Here is a 27066-nt window from a genome sequence, read left to right as displayed (position 1 = left end):
TCGTGCTGAAAAATACCAACATGTGACCAGAACCTTGATCTAAACTCGAATCCAATTTAACAAGGACAAACTATAGATCGAAGAGAGATTTACGCGGTGACTCCCGAAACGGTACAAAGAACACTCCGGAAGAGTCTGCGTCTTTTGCTTCATCGACAACACACACGATGTTAATTTTGTTAATGCAAGTAAGTAATATCACGTTCTCAGATGAGAACAAGGTATACAACAATGGAACAAACAGGCAAACAAAGGAGAATCAAACACGTCCAGCTTCATATCGAACAAAGAAATAAAAAACAGAAATGAGGTCACTATGACGACCGTAAACCTGTCATCAACCTGCCATCTCTCGAAACCTGACTCATGAGCTTGCTTGTCAGTTGACATCATGCATGGAAATCGTGATATAGGGAACAGGCCCACAGGTGACATGTAAACACCGTAAGTTGTTGATGCAGATATATTTATTTTAAACCAGAAATGGAAAATTAGGAAAATAAAATCATCACGCATATATTATTTTTGTTGGAAAGTTATCGATCTTGACAACAGTCTGTCATGTCCTCTCAGGTGTAAAGGTGTAGCAGCTGAAAGCAAAATTGCAGTTCTTCCCTCCCCCATTCAAATTATAAAAATAGATTAAAAAAAAAAACTGACAACAATATCACATGACGTTATATTTTACGAAATGTAAATAATTTTCGGGCTGCTGCACCTTTCCGTCTAGTTTTAAATCACTTTTGATAACTTTGGATTTTCCTTAGTCACCTCCCAGGCTTCAAAATTTAGACCCTTAACATCACTGACGAGTCCTAGAAGGACCAAACAGCTGTATGATGTAGCACCACTGACGAGTCCTAGAAGGACAAACAGCTGTATGATGTAGCATCACTGACGAGTCCTAGAAGGACAAACAGCTGTATGATGTAGCATCACTGACGAGTCCTAGAAGGACAAACAGCTGTATGATGTAGTTTAATTCATTGTTTGGCTCTACTCTATCTTACTCTAAATTATAAAAAAGGTGTTGTTCTCTTGTGTGTCTTTTGTACAATCTTGGAATATTATATACAAATTACTCCATATAGTAGTTACACAAATATACAGGGCTTACATCAATATCCTGTTTATCTAGAATCTAATGCACATCTAGTAGATATAGGGTGATATGTTTACCTGTTGTTTATTTTTGTCTCCATTGCTGAAATGTTTTGTAAACACGTTGATTAGACAACACAGATTTTGGTTTATAAATACTGTCATGACAAAATAAAGCCTAAACATTTAGTAAACGTTTAAAAAAATGTGATTTTATAGAATACAGAATCTTAACACCCTTTCACCATATACTATGCTATAATTAGCAACGACTGCCTGTCTTCGTGTTCCATAAAAAGCATACAGTTCCACAGATGTTTATACCATCCCATCAACAGGTTGTAGAAATTACATTTTATAACACAATTAGAATGTTTCCTTTCAGGAGAACATCAGTGAATTTCGATAACAATCTATCTAGGAAATATGTTAAGCCAACATAAGTGTTTCAAGGTCAATTTTTCCATATCTTATCTAGACATAATTTGAACGGTTAAGTTTACAAACAAAGAACCCGAATCTGGAGATATTAAAGAAGACACCCTTTTCTATAGAACTCAATAAGAAAGCGTTGACTTTGTATAAAATTTAGAATTTTGAGAAAAGTTAAAACATATCCAGTTGTTCTATTTGATAAATATCTAGAGTATGAAACCCACCATTTTGCCTTTTCCACAACATCCAAGAAGTTTCGGTTCAACCTTTTTGTCTTTGCCATGTCAGCCAGTTTGTTCCTCTAAAGAACAAGAAAGAAAAATGAGAAATGCAAACATGTCAACAGAATTTTAACTCAAACTATTTATTACTGAAACGAGAAATATCCTAAATATGAACGAAGTAACGACTTGAACGGAGACACTTGAAAAAGTAACAGGCACCAGGGAACCAGGTATGTGAGCGTGTTCGGTTTTACGTCACACATGGTATTCAATGAACAACCACTTGTGTATTCCTTGCCTTGACCGCGTATGTAGCGAAGAGGATGAAAAATGTTCTCACGTTCTCCTGAATGTATGCAAATGAATATTGATTTAAGCCTAGTCTATTAAGCCAAATATTTTGTATTGATATTAATTTCTTCTTCATAAATCGAAAGATGATAACATATTTGCAAAAAGAATAGTTGGGTAATCTATCCGCTGACAAATGATGTAATTATTTGATTTTCAACAGTGATAAAATTGTTACCTATTGATGAAATGTTTTTATCCTTTCTTTCATCGCTCTGGTAGAAGGATGTATTAAACATGATACTCACCCGAATGGTGCTTTTCATGAAAAGTTTGGAGAACTCCCGATTTCTCACGATTCCAATCATTTCTTTAGCAGACTCATTGGCATTGACCAGTTCTGCACTGGTTAGAATGCGGTGCAATCTCTGTAACGATTAATTGTGATAGGCTTAAATGAAAAAGGACATACGATAAACATGAATCGATCATTTGGAAATATCACCTGTCTTATTTGCAATTGTACTCGTACAGAAATATCAATTCCAGTACAGTTTATAAATGATATCACAGGCCATGAACAAGATAATGTTTATAAAACTAAAACGGTTGTGAAATGAAGCTTTAAACGATAAAATTCCAGCTATACCTTTGCATACAGAGCATATCAAACATGCTGACTGAGATACACTTACCATAACCTTAATGCAAGTCATGTGGTCTTTGTGACTGAATTCCATCTAACGTTATCAAATTACACACCGGACTTAAATTTTGCGCTTTTGGAAAAAATGCCTCCACAAAATATAGTCCGTTTGAAATATTAACCTGACATTTTTTGGGAAAAATGAAGTTTTATTTCACGATTTCTCAATAAAATATACGTTGGAATTATGTGAAAAGCAATTGATATTTTGATAGGAGTAGTGTTAAAAATTAATTCCTCAATTTACATCGGTGGTATCAAATAAGTTGGAAAAACTGATGGTAGTGTTTAAACCAGTTAAGCGTTTTTTTCTTTATATTGTTGTCTTTAAACATAGAAATAAAAGATAAAAAACGAAAATTAAAAGGAAATCCGGCAAAGATAATTTTTCTCTTTTCTTTAGGTTATATGTGGATAACTTCAATTGAACTCTTGTAAGTATAACACACGTGTCCCCTGTCATTTAGTTTGTAGTTATCTGCTGGTAACCTAAACAAATTAGAAAGTCAATTGTAAATTGACTTTTTGATGTTAATGTTGGCGTACCTGACTGAAAAACATGAGATGGGAGCTCTTAACACAGCTTTTCGGGGAAGATTTCCGGAATCGGGGAACAAGACATCTGTAGATAGCATGTTCCACAAAACACAACAGGATTCCGAAAACAATTCCTCCTGACAGCATGACAAACAACCCAGCGTGATGGAGTACTTCTAATCGGGACTCCTCGGAGGTGATCCTCTGTTTGTAACACTCCGCGTCAGCAAAATGCACGTCAATGAGATCGTCAATGTAACCAATTTCGTGGTACTCCTTTATTTTCTCTGACAGGGGGATCTATGTGAAGAAAAATAGCGTTCTTTGTAGATAGTTGGCCATAGTTTATATTCCTATATAGATAACTGTATTGTAGACGAGATATTGGAATTTCAAGACGAAAGTAATTGATGATAGAATCAGTGGCTGTACAGTTGTACACTATTTATATTCTGAGAGATAGGAAAACAAAACAGATTTATTCTCTTGATTCATTTTCACACTGACATGTCTGAAAGAGAAATGATATTTTCTGATAAAATAAATTTGTTCAACATAACCGCTTTACCCACTGACACGTCTACATGATAAATTAAGTTTTCTTATCAATTGAATTATTCTACAGGATGTCTTTGAGGAATTAGAATGAAACTATTTAACGATTTCTTAATGCCCCCGTGCTGCTATAAAACATAGCGCCAATTCTAACGAACTTTTCGTTCAATCCCCATGGGAAATTTCACCAAAGACTTAATCGATTTTAAAATCTTGGAATGGAATTATTCCATCTTGAATTTAGTCCTAAATACACTTAACATTGTTAGGTGTCGAACACGCAGTAAAAAAATAAATTGAATAAGCTAATGTTGTACTGTATCAGGTCTCTGTAATAAACTGTCCAAACTGTAGTTGTTACCGTGAGTGAAACGGAATCTTGTAGTCACATATACTCCTGACGTCTAAACTGTAGTTGTTACCGTGAGTGAAACGGAATCTTGTAGTCACATCTATACCTATTATCTTAACTGTACTGCTAACCTTCAGTTTTGCGAAAATCTTCAGTAACATCTACAACTAACATGATCAACTCTGCTACATTGACACCATTTCCCAACATTAAAATTTTACCTTTAACGGCGAGTCTTTGGCAATACCTATCCCGTATCCATCCTCGCCAAATGGTTGTGACAAAAGTCTGAGCTGACATTTTGGGTCTAAATTCCCTCTTGCATACTCAAGGATAGGGTAGTCACCTAAGTAGGCATCCAGTTTATCGGCTCTGGAACAAATAATATATTACAATGTAACACTGATGGTCACGTTGGCAAGTATCCAGATTATCGGCTCTGGAATATGTAATATATTACAATGTAACACTGATGGTCACGTTGGCAGTTATCCAGCTTATCGGCTCTGGAATATGTAATATATTACAATGTAATACTGATGGTCACGTTGGCAGGTATCCAGCTTATCGGCTCTGGAATGTGTAATATATTACAATGTAATACTGATGGTCACGTTGGCAAGTATCCAGATTATCGGCTCTGGAATATGTAATATATTACAATGTTATACTGATGGTCACGTTGGCAGGTATCCAGCTTATCGGCTCTGGAATATGTAATATATTACAATGTTATACTGATGGTCACGTTGGCAGGTATCCAATTTATCGGCTGTGATATATCAAATGTAAATATATTGAGATGTTAAATTGATGGTCAAGCTGGCAGACATCGATTTCATTGGCTCTGTTGTATATATATGTATATATATATATATATAAAGTTAAACTGATTGTATAGTTGGCATGCATCCAGTTTATCGGCTTTGCAGTATAGCATATAAATGTATTGCAAATTGTAATACTGATAATCACGCAGATAAACGTCCAGTATATCACTGCAAGATGCACATATTAAATGTACAGCCAGGCATATTACGATATTAAAGATAATAGTAGATTAAAATCAACTTTACCTACACATCAGTAAGTGCAGTCAAATACACGTATGCAGCAGTAGATAAGTTATTACATATATAGACGTCATTGTCTGGGAATAAACGCTTATGTTTGATATAGTCAGGAATGAAACACACCCATGAAAAATGTAACGTGAAACATTTCCCTAATTAGATATATCCTAAGTTATCTTAGATTAATTTTCTATTGTTTTATAAAAAGTGTAAAAGCAAAACGGCTAGAAAATGCCTGGAATGAAAGTTCCTAGCTGGACGTGTTTGAAGCTCTCTAGTCTGCATTTTGGTTCCGTTTTTGTATACCTTGTTTTCATTTGAGAAGGTCACATTACTTTGATGAAGCCGAAGATGGTTACTCTTCCGGAACTTCAGCAGTTTCTGTGTACGTCTTTCTTTTGTTAATATTCAGCTTTAGTTTTATAGACTTTGAGTTTGGAGTATGATTATGCTGATTTAAATTTTGTTGTTTCGAATGCTAAACTATAGGCAAGTGATTCAAAAACCTCTTCAAACGAAAGATAATGCTTATCACCACTGTATGGCCGCAGAATGACCGCTCAAATTATCATCCTGTCTTTTTGAAATTCATCCAATTTGAGGCTGGAGCACCAACCCCTCTGGTTTTGGTGATTTATTTTTACCAATTTGATTTTCCTCCGTCGCTACCTAGAGATTTAAAAATCAGGTTCTTATCATCACAGACGAGTAGTTTGTATTGAAAAACACTATTCGCTTGTGTGTCTTCCGAGAAGCCTTTCTCTTATGTGTAAGAGAGAATATCTACAAATCAATTTGAATGCGTTGTCTCTAAATAATATATAATGAAACGTCAGTAAGTTGTCAAAAAAGGACTGCCTGTAATAAGTAATATGTACTGAATTGTCAATAAGTTGTCAGGAATGGACTGTCCGCTATAAGTAATATGTACTGAATTGTCAATAAGTTGTCAGGAATGGACTGTCCGCTATAAGTAATATGTTATGAAACGTCAATAAGTTGTCAGGAACGGACTGTCCGCTATAAGTAATATGTTCTGAATTGTCAATAAGTTGTCAGGAATGGACTGTCCGCAATAAGTAATATGTACTGAATTGTCAATAATTTGTCAGGAATGGACTGTCCGCAATAAGTAATATGTACTGAATTGTCAATAAGTTGTCAGGAATGGACTGTCCGCAATAAGTAATATATAATCCCCCTCCCCGCTCTTTCTGCAAATCCACAAATGTTAGTATATCACTATATATAGAATTTATCTATTATATGAGATAACCATACACATCAAAATAATCCCACAACCCTCTGTTAGGAAAACTATACATTAGAAGACCTATAATCATGTTTACATAAAAACACTGACAAGGGAAAGAGTTTAAAAACAAACAAATCAATTGACAGAAAGCATCCCAAGGATATGACCTAATTTAAAATTTAATGGGTTATCTTCATTGCGTTTAGGTTGAAATATATTGATGTAGTAACTTAAGAGCGATTAGCTTTATGCGCCTGTATAAGCTAATGTGATATGTTCGTGACATCATTTCACCATTCAAACATAAATCATGATATGCTGAATCACGCAAATTATTCATAATGGTCGTTAAGTATCCATTATCATAACACATATGCTGACTCGTTTAACAACATAAACGCACGTGAATAATACATAAGTATTCATATGTTTTTGATAAATGAATTTCTTTTTGAGACCATGCCAAAACCCTGTCAAGCCATTATTGTTATGAAACATAAGTCGTTCTATATGTGTTTGTGGTTATCATACGACACTGTGGAAAAGCGTTCTAAACGAAGACTAAAACAAATGCATTAATAAGCGTCATTTAATGCTAATACCTAAATTTTGCATTATCCAGGCGACAATGGGCTGAATTTTCATGAGATTGATTGCAAAAAAATGTCATATATTTATCTCCAAACTGGACAGCTTCTGCATCAGATATTAACTTGAATATTTTATTAAAATTGCAATCAAGTGTTTTTATGTTGCAAAATATAGGACAATGCATGTTTAAAAGTGAATCAATCGCACTGTAGCATTTATTATATTTGTAAACGAGTAAATCTACTCGTCTAGCAGGTTGAAAAAAGGAGAAAAGGAAAATTTAAAATTATCAGAAGTTCCTAAACCATCCACCAGAGAATTTATGCCTATCTACAATACCTTCTTGGTTTCAAATTTAAAGGTTTTAGTATCATTGACGAGTCCTAGATGGACAGAACAGCAGAATTATGCATTGTAATCCATTGTGAGTATTTTGAACAGTCGTCGAGATTGCAGGTGGTGGACACTGTTGGGGGACGTTAAGTCAAAGAGGTTTGCTGTAACCTGTATGTTTTTGAATAATTGCAAGGTCAATTTACACACGTTGTTGATGTTTTTTTCTGAAACTGTCAGATATAGGGAAATTACAAAAAATATGAGTTATGGAACAAGTGCATCTCCCTGTCTAGTTTTGACATTTTTTCGATTACCATTATTTTTCCTCTGTGTCGCCTCTCAGGCCTCTGTTCATGCCCCTTGATATCATTGACGAGTCCTAGAAGGACGAAACAGCTGTATGACGCAGTCTCATTTGTATTTTGTTCTACTGTTTCTAACTCTTAGTTTGTATTAGACGGTGATTTTATCTTTTGTGTCTTGTACAATCTTCATTGAATAATCTACATTTCAGATAAATCTAATTGTACCCTTTCACCTTTGACGAAATATCTTACATTTGGGATGAAAATTGCAATCGGAACGGATGAACCATCTAGCGGGAAATATTACACAATGATTTGTGCTCGGGTTCGGTTAGAAATACAATGCTTTGTCCAGTCGAATTGTGTTTTTTTTTTTTTTTTTTTTGCGATATCCATTACTACGATTACGTCTCCTTTGAGGGGTTTACACAGACAGGGAAGCAAACGCAGACAATTGTTTGGCTGCCTATATTTTTACAGACTGAGTGGGGTTATTACATTTGTATAGCATAACGGCACCAGTCTGATATAATGTTATTATATATAGTGGATGAGTAGTGCATTCTCGCTGAAATAAGGGTACTCTTTGACAGCATAGGATAGTCAATTAGTTCTTTGCATCTACGAAAGGGCGCCTTCCATTTTACGATAACATACGACGAGTGCAAGAAGAATACATCAATATGTTTGTACGGGAAATACTGATTAGCTACCAACACGGAAGTAAGATGTATTTGTAACTAAATTAGAAGTAATTAGGATAAATAAACTTTTTAATAAGGATTTATAACCTTTTAAAGTATCATTTAGGATAAATCGTATATAATTAATGAGGGTCAATTCAGATAGATAATCATTATAGGATCAATTAGGACCAAGAACATTTATACATGAATGTTTACTTAAAGAAAATAATTGTTAGAAAATTAATTAAGATATATTATTACAGGATTATTTAACAACAATACCATTTAAAATATTAATTATGATGAATTATTATAGGATTAACTAAGAACAAGATCATTTAAAATATTGATTAGGATAAAAGCTATAATTTGATAAATAATGTTAAATAAGATTTGTAGGATTATTTAAAATCAAGATCCTTTTATACATGTCGGATTATAAAGTGTTAATAGGATTTATGTATAGTTAATTTACTATCGTTAAATACTCTGTATAAAAGACAGAACGATTTTCTTTTCAGAGATAATCTCATAACGCAGGGATGCAGATTTAGGAAGATCTTGGTGAAATTTGACGGTCATCATAATGATCTTATTGAGAAACAATCTTTTTTCTTTGTGCGATATCAAGATTGAAGTGTTTGATGCTCGTGAGCTTGTTTGTTGGTTATGTTGTTATTTACCTTGTTCTCATTTGAGAACGTGGCATTGCTAACATGGATTGATCAACATTTATATGGCGGTACCTTTTCATGAGTCTTTTATGAAATTTGACTTATGTTCACATGTTGGTATTTTCTTGTCATTTCAGGGGAAACAGGTGTGCTATTACATATATTTAATATCAACAATGCGAAAATCAAAATGTTTAAACTTATTAACAAGTCTTGTTGTAATTCGGTCCTGTTAGATTCATTTTAGGAAAATAGTGGTAATTGATTTGTATAGATTAAACATACAAATACAAAGAATTGTTTTTTCGAATATCATTAAAAACATTTTCACCTTTTCTATACTGTATTACAGAAACTTAGATATATATATATTGTATTTATCAACACGTGCTGAAATTACTATCTTGACACAGTTCATCTTAAAATATATGGCAACATTAATATTATTTTGATTAAATGTTGAATGTCAATTCACATGGAGAGAATTATTGACCTCCTAAGTGATACATATGAAATATATTGATCCACATCAAGGCCGTTATCTTTTATACCTCTTCCCGTCTTGGCTGAAGCTGGATGTATATAGGAAGGTTATCATGTAACAGGGAGAAGATAAGGAGTACTGAACGCATTTGTTAAAGATACATATCTATATACATGGTGTATGTTATTCAAAACAATTCTTCAAACTTTATGTAATATCGAAATTATTAAATTGTACATGCAATTGGAACTCAGTATAGGAATAGCTTTATCTAAATTATCCATTCGAGTATATCATATTTAATTCTTTCATTAAAATCTATTCATCAAATTGAAAAAAAAAATGGAAAAAATATATTTATGACTTATTTCCATTTTGTTTACGGTATAGATAATGTCAATATTAATTTGAGGAGGTTGATATACTCTCAACACATCACTTTCCTTATAACGTATTTGCTTTTCATTTTCGATTGAATCACAAATCATTTCAATCACAATGTTGTCGAGCTCCGTGAGCATAGCAAAGCTCCCTGAGATGTAATCACTTCCCGCACTTTGTTGCGGAGACTGTGTTGGATGCGGAAGCCGCCTGACGACTGCGGACGTTTACGACTCCAAAAGCGCAATTAAGGATCCAGCGCTTCAGTCCGGAACCCAATTTGCATGCTAGTTATGGGCTTTTGAGACAATATGAGTATAAAATGATTTCCGATATTGACGTGTTATATACCATTCACAAGGTCCAAGTTGCACAGTGTTTACCGGTTTTGCAAATGAAGTGAATGTATGTATGATAAGCATTCAAAACAAACTGAACAGATAAAACAAGGACGCATAAGTAATACAATGTACATAAATATATATACACTATACAGTATGAATAAAACGATGTTCAAATTATATATATAACAGCAAAATACAATAGTAGAATTACTTATACGAAGGTTCAAGTATATCAACTTGCGATTAAGTATACTTAATTTTTTTTTTTTAAAAGCGGGTGGAAGAATATCATAATATGTTTCAGGTTTACCCCCGTGGAATTCGAATTATTTGAACTAATGTTTCGAACTGGAATAATTTCACCTTCACGGTTACGACCACTCCTTCTAGACTGATGGATCTTATTCACTGATCAATTCTTTTTTTATACTTAAAGAAGCGTCATTTTAAATTGGCCGAAATATCTAAACGATAAATGCGTAAAACTAAGAAACTAGATGGACCGTAGAAAAACACGAAGAAAATAGCATCTATACTTGACTCTTGAAAGTGTACCAGGAATATAAAATCAGAGGTCCCGGAAGAGAGTTCCTTATAGTTTACCCAAGTAAGTAATGTCACGTTTTCAAACACGAACAATGTATACGACAACGGAACTAACCTGCAAACTAACGAGCTTAAAACACGCCCGTACAGCCTGCACCTTTTGAAAAGTCCCTTGAATATCGAATCAACAGTGACATATAAACACCATAAGTTGCGGATGCACGGTTGCTGCTATCCAGAAATGTAAAATTCACCATAGGGAAATTGAAATCATCACGCTTATCGTACAGCTTGGTGGAAAGCTGTCCTGTTGGGTTCGTTATAGGAAAAGATCGAGATAAATGGTTGAATAAAATATATAAGACGCTACCAATACATCTGAAAGTTAAATCAGACGAATTTGCAAGGTCTTTGTGTTTTGATAAGCGGTTCGATGCCAGCTGAGGGGCACAGCTAGTTCCAATATGTATGTCAATATTATGTTAGAAGATCTTACATTGTACCACAAAACTCGACGACGATGTTGTCAGTCAGAGACGATCATTTTTTACGATTTCTTCCTCAATATATTTCTTATTTGTTGTGGAAATATTTTTCATGAAAAACGCTCCAGTATTCAGTTCACAACCATATTTATTTTTAGCGCCGTCCACATTTCTTGGCAACGAAAGCTCTCATGATAAGAAAACAAAGGCGTTCTTACAGTTTGGAATGGGGGTATGGTGGTGTACAATTTGAAAATAAATGTCCCCTGAGAAGAAGTAGTTCAGAAGATGGTTTTGAGGACTGGCCAAAAGCTCTTTGGAGCTCTTTAGAATCGAAATACTTTTAATTCCACTTCCCGTGTAAACAATATCACAATAAGACTATCCCTGATTTTGTAGTGCTAAGAATGGTAGTGTTTAAAAAAGGGGTTCGTTGAAAAGCTTGACGAACCAGCTATAAAACTTTGTTTAAATGGATTCTTATGAAGCTTGCGATTCCAAAATAAACATGATCCCTAACATTAATACGCAATTTTATACTGAAGAATGGTTAGCCATATCGGGTAACCTTTCGTGTTATAATTCACCCTGTCTAATTCAATAACGTAAAACAAATTATCACACACACAGCACACTCGCCCACTTTCTCACACACACACCACCATCACCACCACACACAAGACACGCACATACATAAATCTTAAGCCTCTAGTTAGGAAAGCTAGGCATCAGAGCCGCGCAGTGGCATTGGTAAATTACAGTACAAGGACAAGATAACACGTTCTGGTATTTCTCAGAAAAATGCATTCGTCTTACATTAAGTGTTTTGTCAAGGGTCAGACACAGGCCTAGTAAAGCATTTATAAATAGGTTGGGAATTTATCATGAGAAATATATCGCTTTCTTAAATCTAAATACATTGTAGCGCACATTATCAGATTCCTCTTCTTCTTCTTCCGTGAAATATAATGTGAATGGGTAGATATGAACCAGTGAACTGATGGTGTGAAAACAATGTTCCAACACGATATATTACTTTTTTGGGCTGACCAATATTTACATGACATGTGGCGTCGATGAATCAGAAGGTGCTTCTGGGACACCTGATCCTGAACTTAATATCCTGGTACTTTTGCAGGTGTGTCCATGTCAATCTTTCTTTTGTTCATATTTCAAACTTAATTTCTTCGAAAATGTGTTTGAATTCTGATTCTGCTCTCATCTTGGCTTTTCTATGATTATGTATCATAGTGTATACTGTCCGAGAGAGAGAGAGAGAGAGAGAGAGAGAGAGAGAGAGAGAGAGAGAGAGAGAGAGAGAGAGAGAGACAGAGAGAGAGAATTGTCAGAGACTCAATATATAAATCATGAAACAGAGAGTCAGAGAGAGACATGATCAAAAAAATGTCTGCAGAGAGAGAGAAAGAGAGAGATCAGAAAAATTCCAAAATATTACTATTGAATTTGAAACAGTTAAATACTCGATCTTTCCGCTGCATAATAAAGTCCATGTTTTTTAGAAGTTTAGATATGTAATATAACCTGTACGTAAACATCTACTCATTATGTAAAGTGTTACCCACTAAACACAAAGAAGAAATATATCTATCGGCACCAAACATCAGAGAATTACGACACATTATCAATTACGTTATTTTAAATGTCTGTGCAGGTATTCATCAGTGATGTTTAAACTATCATTCTGTAAAACTTGTAGCGTCACAAAGTCATGAATAAAATGACAAATAATGAGAAATTAATACTTTTAGTATTCCAAAAATAAAGTATTCAGAATTACTAATGTATCTTTTAAGTACATAGCTACCTTTATACAATAACTAGCATAACAGAACAATATGTCATTGGCGAACACATCTTTTTTTCTTTGAAATGTATCCAACATCGTAAATGTATTTTTTTAGATATAAATTGAGATTTTTTTCCAACTTTGTTATACTTTGTCCTAACACCTAAACAAGCTTGTCCTAGAGCTTTCCATTCAAATGATCGATATTGTGATTATAATGTTATAACATGGTACCACATTTGTATACTTACAAAATGTGGCTCTGTACAATGCTTAAGTATAATTACATGTATCTAAAGTCATTACACAAAGAAGTAGTACAAGAGACAAGTTATGATAATACCTTGTAGGCCGTAACATTGTAACTTGAATTAACTCTAGGAATATCAGTATGAAGAACCGGATCTCGAAAGAACTTTTTTAATAGACATCAACATGCTGCATAATTTCTCACATCACAAAATTACACGTATTTCATCAAATCTACATAGCGCGAGTCTGCAATTGTCCCGGATGACAGTGTAAGATTAATTCGAAAGAGTAGAAAATAAGGGTTTATACTGAACAGAGAAATAAGCCTTATACAGAGACACGTGTGGTGACTGAAAAACCGATACCACTGTCAGATCTATTGGCAAATCCAATGAAGGAGAAATGATGAAAAACCAAGTTTTTACTTACATCAGCATTTCGATAGCTTCGTCTGATTTAGGCACATGGTGTCTCTGGCTGGTCAGAAACAATCGGTAGTTGATCTTCTTTACGATAGACTCGACAGCACTTGCCTCCAACACACCCACACGTATATCAAGCATCTATGAAGAGATTCAAAGTAATATTTATTAGTACAAAAAGATAATTTTAGATAGACATATAGACATGAATTGCTGTCTGTGTCACATACGCGATGCTAGAGCTACATTTGTATTATGATCATACTGGAAAAAATTCCTTGTGAGAAAAACCACGTTAACATGTTTTGAGCACGTGAAACAATGCGAAGTGACCACGTAGTTAACCTGGTTAGGCTTCCAAGTACTTCTGAAGTAAACTTTTATTGCTACACTGCTGGGACGCGTGAGCTTGATTCCCATTGCTGTTTATATAGTGAATTAACACGTAAATGAGTAAGCATTACCGACGAGTATTAGAAGGATGAAGCATTTGTAGGATTCAATTTAATTGATTATCTGGTTTCACTGCATTTAATCTAATTCTAAATTTGTTTTAAATGTGTTATTCATTTAAGTGTCGATCGTACAATCCTTTCGAATGTTAGGTTAGGGGGTAAAGTTTACCCAAGTAATGGTTCATCATGAGTATGGTACTATCCTTTACCTAACGTTCCAGCACACATTTACTACGTTATGATACAGACAACAAATCGAACATTCTCTCTATTTTTTAACACGAGAATAACATGTGTCGTCCATCATGGAAAGACAGAATCTAAAACCCATTCATGTCTGAAAAAGAGACATTATATAAGTAAAGTTTTTGTATGATGTGAAATATACAAGAAACTCCAATAATTCAAACAGAACGCGCCATTTGTATATTTCAATATTTACTTACTTTCAAAAAAAGTTGAATAGCGCTTCAAACATATGACTGTCAATAATACATATGGACTGAATGATGAATACTTCAAACATTTATTGGTTTTTTGAAAACGATGCTGGCAAACACAAACAGCCTTAATACGGGAAGATTAATGTCCAACCATTCTTCATCTTCTCTTGGCATAAGTTTAACAATCAAGGTGGGAACGCTTTAAGATTTCAAACAGTCTTATTATAAGATAGCTCCACAGTTTTGGATATAGACAGCTGATATATTGAAGGGCGTGGCATGTGTGGCCATGTCCAATTGTTGCATGAAAGTGCACAAAGTATTGGAGAGTAACATCAGGTCCTGCCAACCCTGCATGTTTAGTAAAACGAGAGGAAATGTGACATCTGCCATAATTTCATAACATTTCAGACCAATGGCGAATTTACGAAAACGTTTTCCAAAGTTCAAAGAGGTGACATGGAAAGCAAGCGACCTCTGCATTATTGTTTTAATGTAACGAGTAATGTGATAAAAGGGATTAGGTTAGTGATAACAAAACAACTATGTAAAAATACAAGCAATTGTTTAACTGTATAACTCCACATCCTCCTGGGAATTGCGCTATCAGTTGGCGACATCCACCACAGAAGATATTGGGAGTACAAACGTAATATTCCGTCTTTCAAGAATGCAGATAAATAATGTAGAATTATCTGCTCTTGTGAAGAGAAACTTCCCATGACGTTAACTCTCAACCAATAACAGCAGAATAATCTACAATACGTAAAGACTGAATTGATTCATCATCCAGTTAATGTAGGTTATGAATGAAGAAAGGATACTATCGATAAAGGGAAAGCTTATTCAATATATAAAGAAGTGTTCCGTCGCTGAACGTCCAACACAGTGAAAGGCTGCCATTTTGGTCAGGTTTCACAGAAATCAATAACTGTTAAAGACACATACAATCAAGACAATTCAATAACTTTCAGGTTGGTGAGAATGTAACATAAAATTCTCCAACACATCTATACACGTTTTGACTTTTTTTGACTTGGTTTTCGCTTACTTTTCTATTGAAAGCCTAAAGAAAATTATTTTGTATATCAATAAGAATAATGAATGCGCCGCATGCAGATCCACTCAGATTTAGCATGGTGTGATAATCATTGAATCCAAAGAGTATATCTTTTTTCATAAAACTTGAAACGTCTTTGATATTGGGACTACATGTAAACACTGTAAAACACATCCTCAGTGCACCTAATCTTTAGTCAGGAGGGACTGCTCCCTGTAATAAAACCTTGTGCTTACGCAACTCCACGAGATATAGCATGTTTGACAAATCAGAAGAGAGAAATAAGGACCATTCAGCATCTCTGGAACGCTTGTTTTTATGCTTTCTAATTACTCAATGACATGTAAAGTTGACTTAAAATTTTGATGGCTTGCATGACGAGAGAACATTTGAGCTAAGCCAAGATTTTATTGAAATAATCGCATATGACCGTTTCTTGATCATTACTCAATGAGCGGAAGAAAGGAATAGTTGAGTAGAGGTACTTTAAGCTAACGAGGAATGCAGCTACATGCGATTATTTAGTGACGTGTGGTTGTAATACAAGACAACATTCAGACAACCAACATGTAACCGGGGCCTATCGAACTCGCCCCATCTTTGTTATACATGTAAACGGAGCCTCTTCTCGTGGGAAATTAAGCACAAGTTCATGCGTTTTTATCATTTCGTATAAACAAGTATTTGATTATTGTCTGTCTTCTTGAGTTTGATGAAGTTCACGGACACATGCCTTTTGATATTCTTGGTAGAAAAGTATTGCGTTTCGTTGTTTAATTAGGGAAAAGCACAGCTGCACAATCGGCATGTAATGTTTGGACAGCTATGTGGCGAGGCAAACCTAGATAGTAATCGCGTGACGAGATGAAAGGCAGCCTTTATACATTATTAAGGATTTACATCGACAAGCTGATACACACCCATCACAGCTATCATTTCAGATGTACTGTTCAAGTTCTACGGACATTTGGGCAATTTAAACTGAGCCGAAGTGCCAACTATGTCACAGGCCAGCCTTCTTTCAGCGCTAGACACTGGCAGGAAAATCTTTTGGGCTAGACAGAACAGTAGATTCTATGGTGGTGCGTGACTGTTTACGGTTAGAGTAGGATTGCAATCCAATATCAAAGTTCATGAGCTCAGAATGAAATGTGGAGCTTGTAATCTTTAGATATGGTGGCAACATTGATTTTTTACCACTGGGACAAACAGCACACGTAGAGAACTAATTCTGAGAGGCTCTATCGAAGTGGTGATCACTACTGTTACAGTTGTGTAATTCAACACAATTGTCAGTCTTCGATATATGTGTTTGATAACGACATTTTAAAATGATTACGATAATATTTCCATCGCTTTATACAGCAATTGGATGTAAAACCACGGTTAGAGTGACCTTAATTGTTAAGGTCAATGATGATTGTCTTATGTTTGAAACAATGCATCAGTATTGCAAATAATACGGAATAACACGGATGTGTTAATATGTGATGAGTTTGATGTCGAAAGAAACAAATAAACTTTTTAAAAAATTTACAAGATACCCTTACTGTAACGGCAATCATCCTGACATCTGCGCTTTGATATTAAGAAACAAACACATTAACTCCATAACGTTAAATTAAAACACCATATCACGCAACATTAACTTATCTCAGCATCAATTCCACACTTACGACAGTTCTTTTCATTCCAAGGCTCATTCACATATTTATTTGTTGTTTGATTGTTGTTAATAACAAAGATTTTTCCTTCGGCCTTTTTTCCGTCCCCATGGAATCAGAAGTATCATTCTCCTATACGAAATAACAATACATCAGTAAATAGGTCGTTGGTACTATGAGATACGACCCCAATCTCTACTAATATTGATAAACGTATGCACAAAGGGTCCTTCCTTTGTGCCTTCGGCGTCGCATCTTGGATAAAAGATGGCAAAATCTTGTTCTAATAAATAATGAGAGCCCTAGGGAGATATCGTGTCTGATGTATAGATGTATCAGCTTCCGAATGTGTGGAAACGTTCATAAAATACTTGTGATTATGCAGCGTGCCACTCCCTACTTTAATTCTACGCTGGACAAGGAAGTGGGTGATCAATTCATTTTATTCCACGGCGTTGTTAAATCTCTCAGGCGCAAGATATTTAATTACAGATACAAATTTTCTCGCAGTGATGGCTTAAAAGTATGTTGCTATCATAATTTGTAACGGAAACTACAGTTTTCTGTAAACATAACACTTAACATTTTTTTTAATGAAAAGGAAAAAAAAAAAAAAAAAAAAAACGAAAAAAAAAAAAAAAAAAAAAACCACAAAAAAAACCACAAACACATAAAACAACCAGCTTTCTGAAACGAAGTGCAAAACCCTCATAGGAATGTGTCTATGTATATATAGTTAACAAATTACATGTTTTCGATTTTTAATATATATATATATATATATATATATATATATATACATATCAAAAACTTAAAAAAAAACTGGAAAACACGACGAGGTGTAAAATGCTTTCATTTCTTCTTCAGATGATTTGCATTGTATTCATCCTGTTTTCCAGGGTTTTTTTTTTTAGTTTTTATATGTTTTCTGGACACGGAGAATTTACCATATTTTCACTATATATACATACATATATAAACATATAATACATATATATATAAATGTATATATACATGTATGTCGGCCACGGCAAAAATAAATAAAAGGCTCATTTTAGAACAATACATTTAAGTATAGAATAAATTGTGGTCCGAATCTATATTTTTTTCAGAAATGAAAGTAGGTTAGTATTGGAAATTAGTAAATGTCACATTGATAATATCGACGGCCCCTATTTAACGGTGAAATACTTTGTCGGAAACGTAGGTGAAAAAGATACAAATCGCCGAAATGTCTGATATAATTTTAAATACTCAAAACATTAGATTAAACATTAAAATGAAGTCCCCTGAATGAGATATAGTAATTATATTTTCTTTTTTTTGGGAAACGCGTCGGAATGTAGTTATCAACTTATGACGTCATTTCATATGATTAAAATAACAAAACCTAATTTATACTGAAGTCAGAGCGTAAAATACAAAATAACTTAAATTTATTTTCCTGTTTTTTAAAATCATTATCTGCATATTAACGCAAGAGAAATTAGGGACAGCAACGATTTATCATCAGTAATAATTGTTTCCATTTTAAGCCACAGAAATGTTAATATTCTTTAAAAGGAAATAGAAAATAATGAAGCAATAGAAAATAATGAAGCAAATGTTTCAAAATGGCATTTTGGAAATATCTGGTTTGATTTCGATTTCTTGCAGGCATTACAGAGAACAAGCGTGGTATATATAAAGCTAATACAGGGATACACTACGTATACGTTAACAAACACCGTTATTACGCGTTCAAGTTAACATTATTGTTATTTTACTAACAACTTTCCCAAATACCAAAGAGATATTGTGAATTATCATGTATTTTCATGAAATATTTTAAGAATAATGATTTATAATTCTGAAGGAATAAAGCAGTTTGTTAATGCAAACATGCAGGATTTTTGTTTTACTCAGGAGGCAAAGCAATATACTTCAAATTAGATCAATTTATTGATGAACTCCTTCTCTGAACATAATTATTTGATCATGCCGAATCTTGTTGTAATAATCTAAATTCCGTATTTGAGATCAGTTTATGGTTTCTTTTTATCAACGTTGAAGTCAAATACATATCAATTACCATAAACAAAGACGTTAAACGCAGATATTAAATTCCCGGTCCTATGATCATTATATGTGCTCATGTCCGCTATAGCTGAGTCGGTAAAAAGGTGGTTTACGTCACTTCCGGATCAGAACCATTTTGTGTGGTTTGACGTTCCCTTCGCGTGATGGTTTACGTTTCTCAGGAAACTGAGAAATGGATCGGTTTGTGCTTCCCGTATGATGTTCGTTGATGCAGCCACCAGCTACTACAAAACCCTCCATCTCAAATTGACCCCGGCTGATCACGTGATGACAACCCAATCAAACGGAAACAATTATATGTATTTTTTAATCCCTAATTGTTGTATATATATGCAATAATAGTTGTATTTGACTAGTCAGTTGTCATGCCTGATATATTATGATACAGGTCTCCAACTATTTCTTCTAAAAACACGTTTCATGTAAAAGATATTCAATTGTCGCCCATAAACCTCACATATTGTATGCATACCTAGATCAGAAATTTTACCTTAGAATCCCATATATTGCACTAGTATACAATGTACTTACCTAGATCACGAATTTGTGCTTTAGAATCCCACGTAATGAATACTTGCCTAGATCACGATATTTGACTCTAAAATCCCCCACAATGTATACTTACCTTGGTCACGAAATTTTGTTTTTGGATCCCACATATTGTATACGTACCTGGATCATGAAATTTTACTTTCGAATTCCACATATTGTATACGTACCTAGATCACGGCTTTAGATTTTCAAAAGATGCACAAGGATTTCTAACTTTTTACCCAGAGGACTGTTCCTAGATATGCAAGGTTGTGAAATCTATGGATTGATTGGAACATCAAAGGCTTTGCTCTATGACATGATAATTATTTGATGTTTTAATGATGTGAGTAACAAGGGCAGGGTTGGCAACATAATCTTAATGCAGGTTCCTAATTAATTAAACCATTCAAATTATGAAGGAAAGAAATATTTGTAACACGGAGAGTCTTGAAAAAAATTAAAACTAGGTGTTCCAGAAGGGTAAGCGTATTCATTTTCTTTGACATCACATGCTATATGAATTTCACGTTCTTTAATATACATATATACCACAAACCATATTTCCACGCTTAAAAGTGATCAGAAGATGAGAGGACAGAGCAAAGGTTAAACATACTGATTTTGTTTCGAAAAACACGTGTGTCCTCATTTTCAAAATCCTTCTAGAGTGAATTTTTCACCGTGCTTGTTTCCTGTTCTAACGGGTATGGGAAGAACATGGCTGGGGATTCCGTACATTTCGTTTCTTTCCTTTAGAATATCACAAGACCTAAACCCACAGAAGACAGGATCTGATCCTAACTTATCTGAAATCTCAGTTTTGTGTGTTCTCGTGCCAAGTTGTGTACCGTCGATACCACCATAGATTTACACGGGCATCATGTTTGTGTTTATCGATAAAAATGATTGGCGAATAGGCTTGCGTAAGAGTATACGGTTTTGTCACTGTTTGCTTACAATGTCACATGATATTTCTTTGCAAAACGTGCTAAAGACGCAGATTTAATATTTTCAAAACGTGCTTAAGACACAGATTTATATTTGCTCTTGGCGGTGTTAGTGCAAGTGGAACAATATCTTGCTGCTGTAATGGATGACTTTTCACCTCACCTCGTTGTTTAAATGTTGCATATATGGTATTCTATAAATGTTCTATAAAATTAGCTTTCCAAACACATCAAGAACATACCAGCATATCAACTAACAAACTCAAACTCAATAAAAATAGGGAAAATAGGAACAAAAGCAAGATTTACACCGAGACTCCTGAAAAAGAACAAAGATAATAAGACCAGGTGTTTCGGAAGAGTAAGAGTCTTCTGCTTCATCAACCACATCTGCCATGTAAAGCTTGGTCAATCAAAGAAAGTGATCTCACCTTGCAAATGAGAACAAGGTATACAACAACGGAACCAACAGACAAACTAACGAGCATCAAACACATCCAGCTTCATATCGCACAAAGAAATGAAAAAAATATTTCTTTTCTCATTGTTCGCGTATTGAATGAAATATAAGGACAGTTATATGGGTTCTGTGCTTGCTTCAAAACGTTCTTTACAAAGGGGTTACTACACAGTACCTGTTGCGTGTTTTAATCTGTATGCAATTACTTGTATCATGAAAACACATGTACCGAATAAACTCGCTTTTGACTTTACAACACCTTAGAAGAGAGGAACGGCTGAGGAACTCGAGAGCCTGAAAGTCACAGGAGAGGTTTATGGCAAGCTATATTACGTCAGCGCTCATAGTGTCTGCAGGAAAAAAAAGAAAGCTTTAGTATATTTTTAGAATGAAACCTAATTTCTTTCTAACCTTTATAGGATCGGATACACATGTACACTGTACGTACCAGTAATAGTAATAATTCATGAACCCGAAAATAGGGTCAATGAAAACGTCATCACTGTTTTGCTAGGCTAGAATTTTGGTTTCCGGCTAGGCGGTACAAGCTTCGGAAATAACTACGAAAATAATTACACCTCACAATGGAAGTCTTGAAATGTTCAGAAAAAAGAATTAGCATGCGTTTTTTGAAAACTGTAACGATGTATACTGGTTAAGGGAAATGCACTAGCGTGGCTAAGACAATCTAACGACAATATACCGTATAACTGATCATTTTCAACGATCACCGGGAAACAGCGAAAATATCATACTCGCGAAAACAATATATTATGCAGTACATATTTTTACAAGTATAAGTTTTTAAACTTTATAAAAAAGACAAAAAATTAACCGATACAAACTTGAAGGCAACGCGAACAAATTTAGGAAATAATTGTGTGTGTGTGAGTGTGTGTGTGTGTGTGTGTGTGTGTGTGTGTGAAAGAGGAACTTGTTGTGTACAGCTTTTTACTTTGTATGTTGTTAATTGTCGTCACAACTCCGACATAAATGCATTTCCGGTGGTTTACCGAGAAGAATAGCTTGAAACACATCTTGTTAATGGTATTCAAGTTGTGAGCGCCTTCCTTTTCGTATCCTAGCAACGTCTTTGTCTGGTGCAAGTGACTCTATTTATGGAATATCACTTCTCGAATGCCTGTGAATATTTTGTTAAAACCCATTTCTCGTTGTGGCTGACATACACTTTATATTCCTCTTGGGCATGCCTGTACATTTGACATTTGTAGGGAAAGCAGATAGACTTTGGACTAGTCCTCGACAAATGTCAGGTCCTTTCCACTCAGGATTGCCACACATTATGGTAAATCTGTTCTGTAATAGACGACAAACGCGTCATAACCCCATAAAGGCCATTTCACAGCACCTAATCCTGCCCGTGTCAAACGCGACCAACCTGATACGGTCTCACTTAGTGACTGAGACATATTTCGATTTTCGCTCAAGGGTGTTCACAGGTGGCAACGTCCCTTAAGGGCCACTCTGAATCTTCGTCTAACTGAAAAGTTGATATTTACAGAACAAGAGGACATTGGTGCCATAGAGGATTGTCTGAAGCATAAAAGTTTAAATTGTTGGGTAATAATTATCTCCACTTATACATTGTCAAATTTGATATTTTAATATCACTTCTGGGAAATATGTATTGTTACTACTGCCTTAATTTGCTGATTATTATCATTAAATTTGAGAGTTTCACCATGCAGCTACGAACATGTTGAGATCGGTTCATTTGGTCAATAAAAAAACGATCGTCATGAAAATATCAGTGGGAAATATTCTACTTCCTTCTGCGATATTAACTTTACGTGACATTATCTACTTGCATTGACAAAGATTTACTTGTCATCGATGAAGCAAAAGGCGCTTATCTTTCCGGAACACCTGATCCTGTGTTCGTCATACATTTTAGAAGTAACAGTGCTTCTTTTTCATAGTATGCCCTTGTTTTATTGAATTTGTGCTTGAATTAGGAGTCTGCTGACATGTTGGTGTTGTTTACGTACATATCTATATACCTGCCTATATAAAGCATATACATTGTTATATGGTTTCTGTAAAATACAGGTATCCACGGTGTTAAATGGTTTCTGTAAAATACAGGTATCCACGGTGTTATATGGTTTCTGTAAAATACAGGTATCTACGGTGTTATATGGTTTCCATAAAATACAGGTATCTACGTCGTAATATGGTTTCTGTAAAATACAGGTATCTACGGTGTTATATGGTTTCTGTAAAATACAGGTATCTACGGTGTTATATGGTTTCTGTAAAATACAGGTATCTACGGTGTTATATGGTTTCCGTAAAATAGTTTCTGTATACAGGTGTCTACGTCGTTTAATATGGTTTCCATAAAATACAGGTATCCAACGCATGTTATATGGTTTCACTGTAAAATACAGGTCTCTCCGGTCTCTATATGTTCTCTCTGCCTACTCTTTCTGTCTCTGCCTCTCTCTGTTCTCTGCTCCCTCTGGTATCTCTCTCTGTCTCTGGTGTTATATCTCTGGTTTCTCTCTGCCTCCGTCTCTCTCTGTAATCTCTGTGTCTCTCTCTCTCTGTCTCTCTCTCTGTGTCTCTCTCTGCCTCTCTCTCTGTCTCCGTCTGTCTCTGCCTCTGTCTCTCTGCCTCTGTCTCTCTTTGTTTCTGCCTCTGTCTCTCTCTGTCTCTGCCTCTGTCTCTCTCTGCCTCTGTCTCTCTCTGTCTCTCTCTGCCTCTGTCTCTCTTTGTCCGTCTCTCTCTGTTTCTAAACTCTCTCTGTCATCTCTGGTTCTCTCTATCCTGCCTCTGTCTCTCTGTCTCTCTGCCTGACTCTGCTCAATCTGTCTCTCTCTGTTCTGCTAATCTTTCTCTAGTATCTCTGTCTCTCTACATCTCTCTCTCTGTCTCTCTGTACTCTCTGATAGTGTCTCTGCTCTGTCTGTCTCTGGTAACTGTCTCTCTCTCTCTGCTCTCTCTGCACTGCCTAAATGCTCTCTCTTCTCACTGTCTCTCTGCCTCTCTGCCTCTGTCTCTCTCTGTGTCTCTGCCTCTCTCTGTCTCTGTCTCTGCCTCTCTCTCTGTCTCTCTCTGTCTCTGCCTCTGTCTCTCTCTCTCTCTGCCTCTGTCTCTGTCTGTCTCTGTCTCTGCCTCTGTCTCTCTCTGTCTCTGCCTCTGTCTCTCTGTCTCTCTCTGCCTCTGTCTCTGTCTGTCTCTCTGTCTCTCTCTCTCTCTCTGTCTGTCTCTCTCTCTGTCTCTCTCTCTCTCTCTCTCTCTCTCTCTCTCTCTCTCTCTCTCTCTCTGTCTCTGTCTCTCTCTCTCTCTCTCTCTCTCTCTGTCTCTCTCTCTCTCTCTCTCTGTCTCTCTCTCTCCTCTCTCCCCCTCTTTCTCTGTCTCTCCCTCTTTTTCTCTGTCTCTCTCTGTCTCTCCCTGCCTCTGTCTCTCTCTGCCTCCGTCTCTCTCTGTTTCTGCCTCTGTCTCTCTCTGTCTCTGCCTCTGTCTCTCTCTGCCTCTGTCTATCTTTCTGTCTATCGACCGAAAGACAGTTTCTATATTTTCAAGAACATACTGGAACGCATGCTTCTTGTCATTTTATGTACATTGCAGAAATGTAATTTCGTCATGGAAAAAAGAATCTTGTAGAGAGTGGACGTATGAAGTAATCAGCTCTTGAGTTCGGAGTAAACTCAACCCGTTGTGAAATTTCTATGAGCCGAAGCTACGAGTAAAAAATTATACCCCTGCATCTTTTATTATTATTTGTAATGTCTTTCACATCCATATGTGGTATTGCTGAACTTTCTAGTGGTCACGGCGCCTACTGTTACAGGAGCTCCATTTCTCCACTTGTCTCTCTAAAGCAATAATCTACCACGTAGCTTCAGGGAATTTTCCATCACTATAAAATTATCAGCAAAATATCCTCGAAACTTTCAAAGCACAACAAAATATTTACGAAAAATAAATTAAATCATCTATCATCCTCGCACGGTTCTGTACCCTCTTTGTAAATGAAAATGTCAAACTTTTACAGAGTAGCCACATCTAAATCTTATTAGTTATAGAATGCTATGTTACATTATAAAGGATCAGTCGGATTTCCAGTCATGTGAATGCGTCAGATACTGTATCTGTTTGTCGTCGAACCCCAGACCTCCACGTCATCCATCATTTCCGGTTAATACTGGACAGTCGCTTGCTGTCTTTTCTCTGGTATGTGGTATCGTAGATAGAACGATTTGTCATTCAAAATTACAATGTCTCAGAGATAAAGAAAGGGTTATTGACAAGTGTCCGTGTGTGTGATATGACCTCAGACTGTGAATATCGTTGGTTTGTTTCACACTTGTGAAAAAGCGTGTCGGACAAAGCGCACCAGGAATATGCTTATTAACTTGTATCAAATGCTTGTAAAATCAATCTAATGAGAAAGTAAAATTTCTTTTCTATATTCTAAAATGTGTCCGATGTTTTATTTATAATTTCCATGTTTGCAGCCCGGTACGTTTTTGAGGTCCCGGATGGATGCAATTTTTGCATAATGCATTAGAATAGAAGTTCTTAAAACGCAGCCAGTCGTACACGGTTGGTTACCTTCATCACACACATGACCAGCAAAGCGTAGCCGAATTAACTACAGAACATTGTTACCATCTTGTGTATTTGTTGGTCTATAATCTGTTTACCATCTCGTCACACTATTTTCAACCTGAGTGTACTTAGGATTAAAGTACAGTCGAAAAGGCTGGCCGGCTCCTTACTGTCTGGTAAACTACGTACGTCAGTGCTAGTACGGTCCACACTGGTCATTTGTCCGATGTGTGGTCATCGAAACGTCACACTCTAATCTTCTACTGGTTGTGTTATAAGAAATTCTATTCTATTGACATTACGAGCCTGAAGAAAAAAAATCCGAAATAAGTGTTTTATTATGAAACATATACTGTATTTTTATCATACTCATATATAATGCCGTGTCATTGCCTGTCGGTTGTGGGATTAAATTTATTTACCTATCAAAATTACAAAATGTTATAATTTCTGACTATATGTTAATACAGCGATTTAAAATGTTGTTTTTTGAGGAAAAATTGATTGCGATTCAACATATTTGTTAAGTGAACAAGCTGACGTTAGCATGTATTTTTCATTCAGTTCTTGTATCGAAGTAGCTGGTATTTGATACTGGAAGACATTTGAAAGATATTGTTCTATGGAGACTTAAATGGCATTCACGACATGATACATAGAGACGTTACTCTGGGTACCTGAGCGATAGTGACACAGTGTAAGACTGCATGGGTGTGATGAAGATTCCACAATACATCAGAAAATGAATTACAACTTTCAATACCTTGATAATTAGATAGATTTTAAGCCTAATTATAATAGATAAGACGGCATCACATGACTGTTTCATCCTTAGGGGAATCGTCAGCGGCGCTAAGTTCCTCAAACTGAGTAGGCGACAGCAAAATAAATATATATAAACCTAGATAGGCAGGTGCACTAAAACTAAATGTAATAAAGTGCGTTATTTTCGGTGATGGTTCGTGCCAAATTTTTCTGTAATCTGAACGTAAGGTTATAATTAG

General features: G+C 35.4%; 1 protein-coding gene across 1 annotated transcript in view; it reads right to left on the bottom strand.

Annotated features, from left to right (window-relative positions):
* LOC132556631 (glutamate receptor ionotropic, NMDA 3B-like) overlaps window positions 1-27066 on the bottom strand; it is a 97413-nt gene that overhangs the window by 4845 nt on the left and 65502 nt on the right. Inside the window, exons 5-9 of the mRNA XM_060221070.1 lie at window positions 13850-13983; window positions 4423-4573; window positions 3304-3594; window positions 2360-2479; window positions 1761-1837 (exon numbers count right to left, since the gene is read on the bottom strand). Of these exons, the coding sequence (XP_060077053.1) occupies window positions 1761-1837; window positions 2360-2479; window positions 3304-3594; window positions 4423-4573; window positions 13850-13983 (773 nt within the window). The remainder of the gene's footprint in view (window positions 1-1760; window positions 1838-2359; window positions 2480-3303; window positions 3595-4422; window positions 4574-13849; window positions 13984-27066) is intronic.

The sequence above is a fragment of the Ylistrum balloti genome, unplaced genomic scaffold (assembly GCF_031769215.1).
Source record: "Ylistrum balloti isolate Yb309-2 unplaced genomic scaffold, AGI_CSIRO_Ybal_v1 Utg369650, whole genome shotgun sequence".
NCBI classification, from domain to species: Eukaryota; Metazoa; Mollusca; class Bivalvia; order Pectinida; family Pectinidae; genus Ylistrum; species Ylistrum balloti.
The sequence above is the reverse complement of the archived record's forward strand: the minus strand, read 5'-3'. Positions and strand labels throughout refer to the sequence as shown.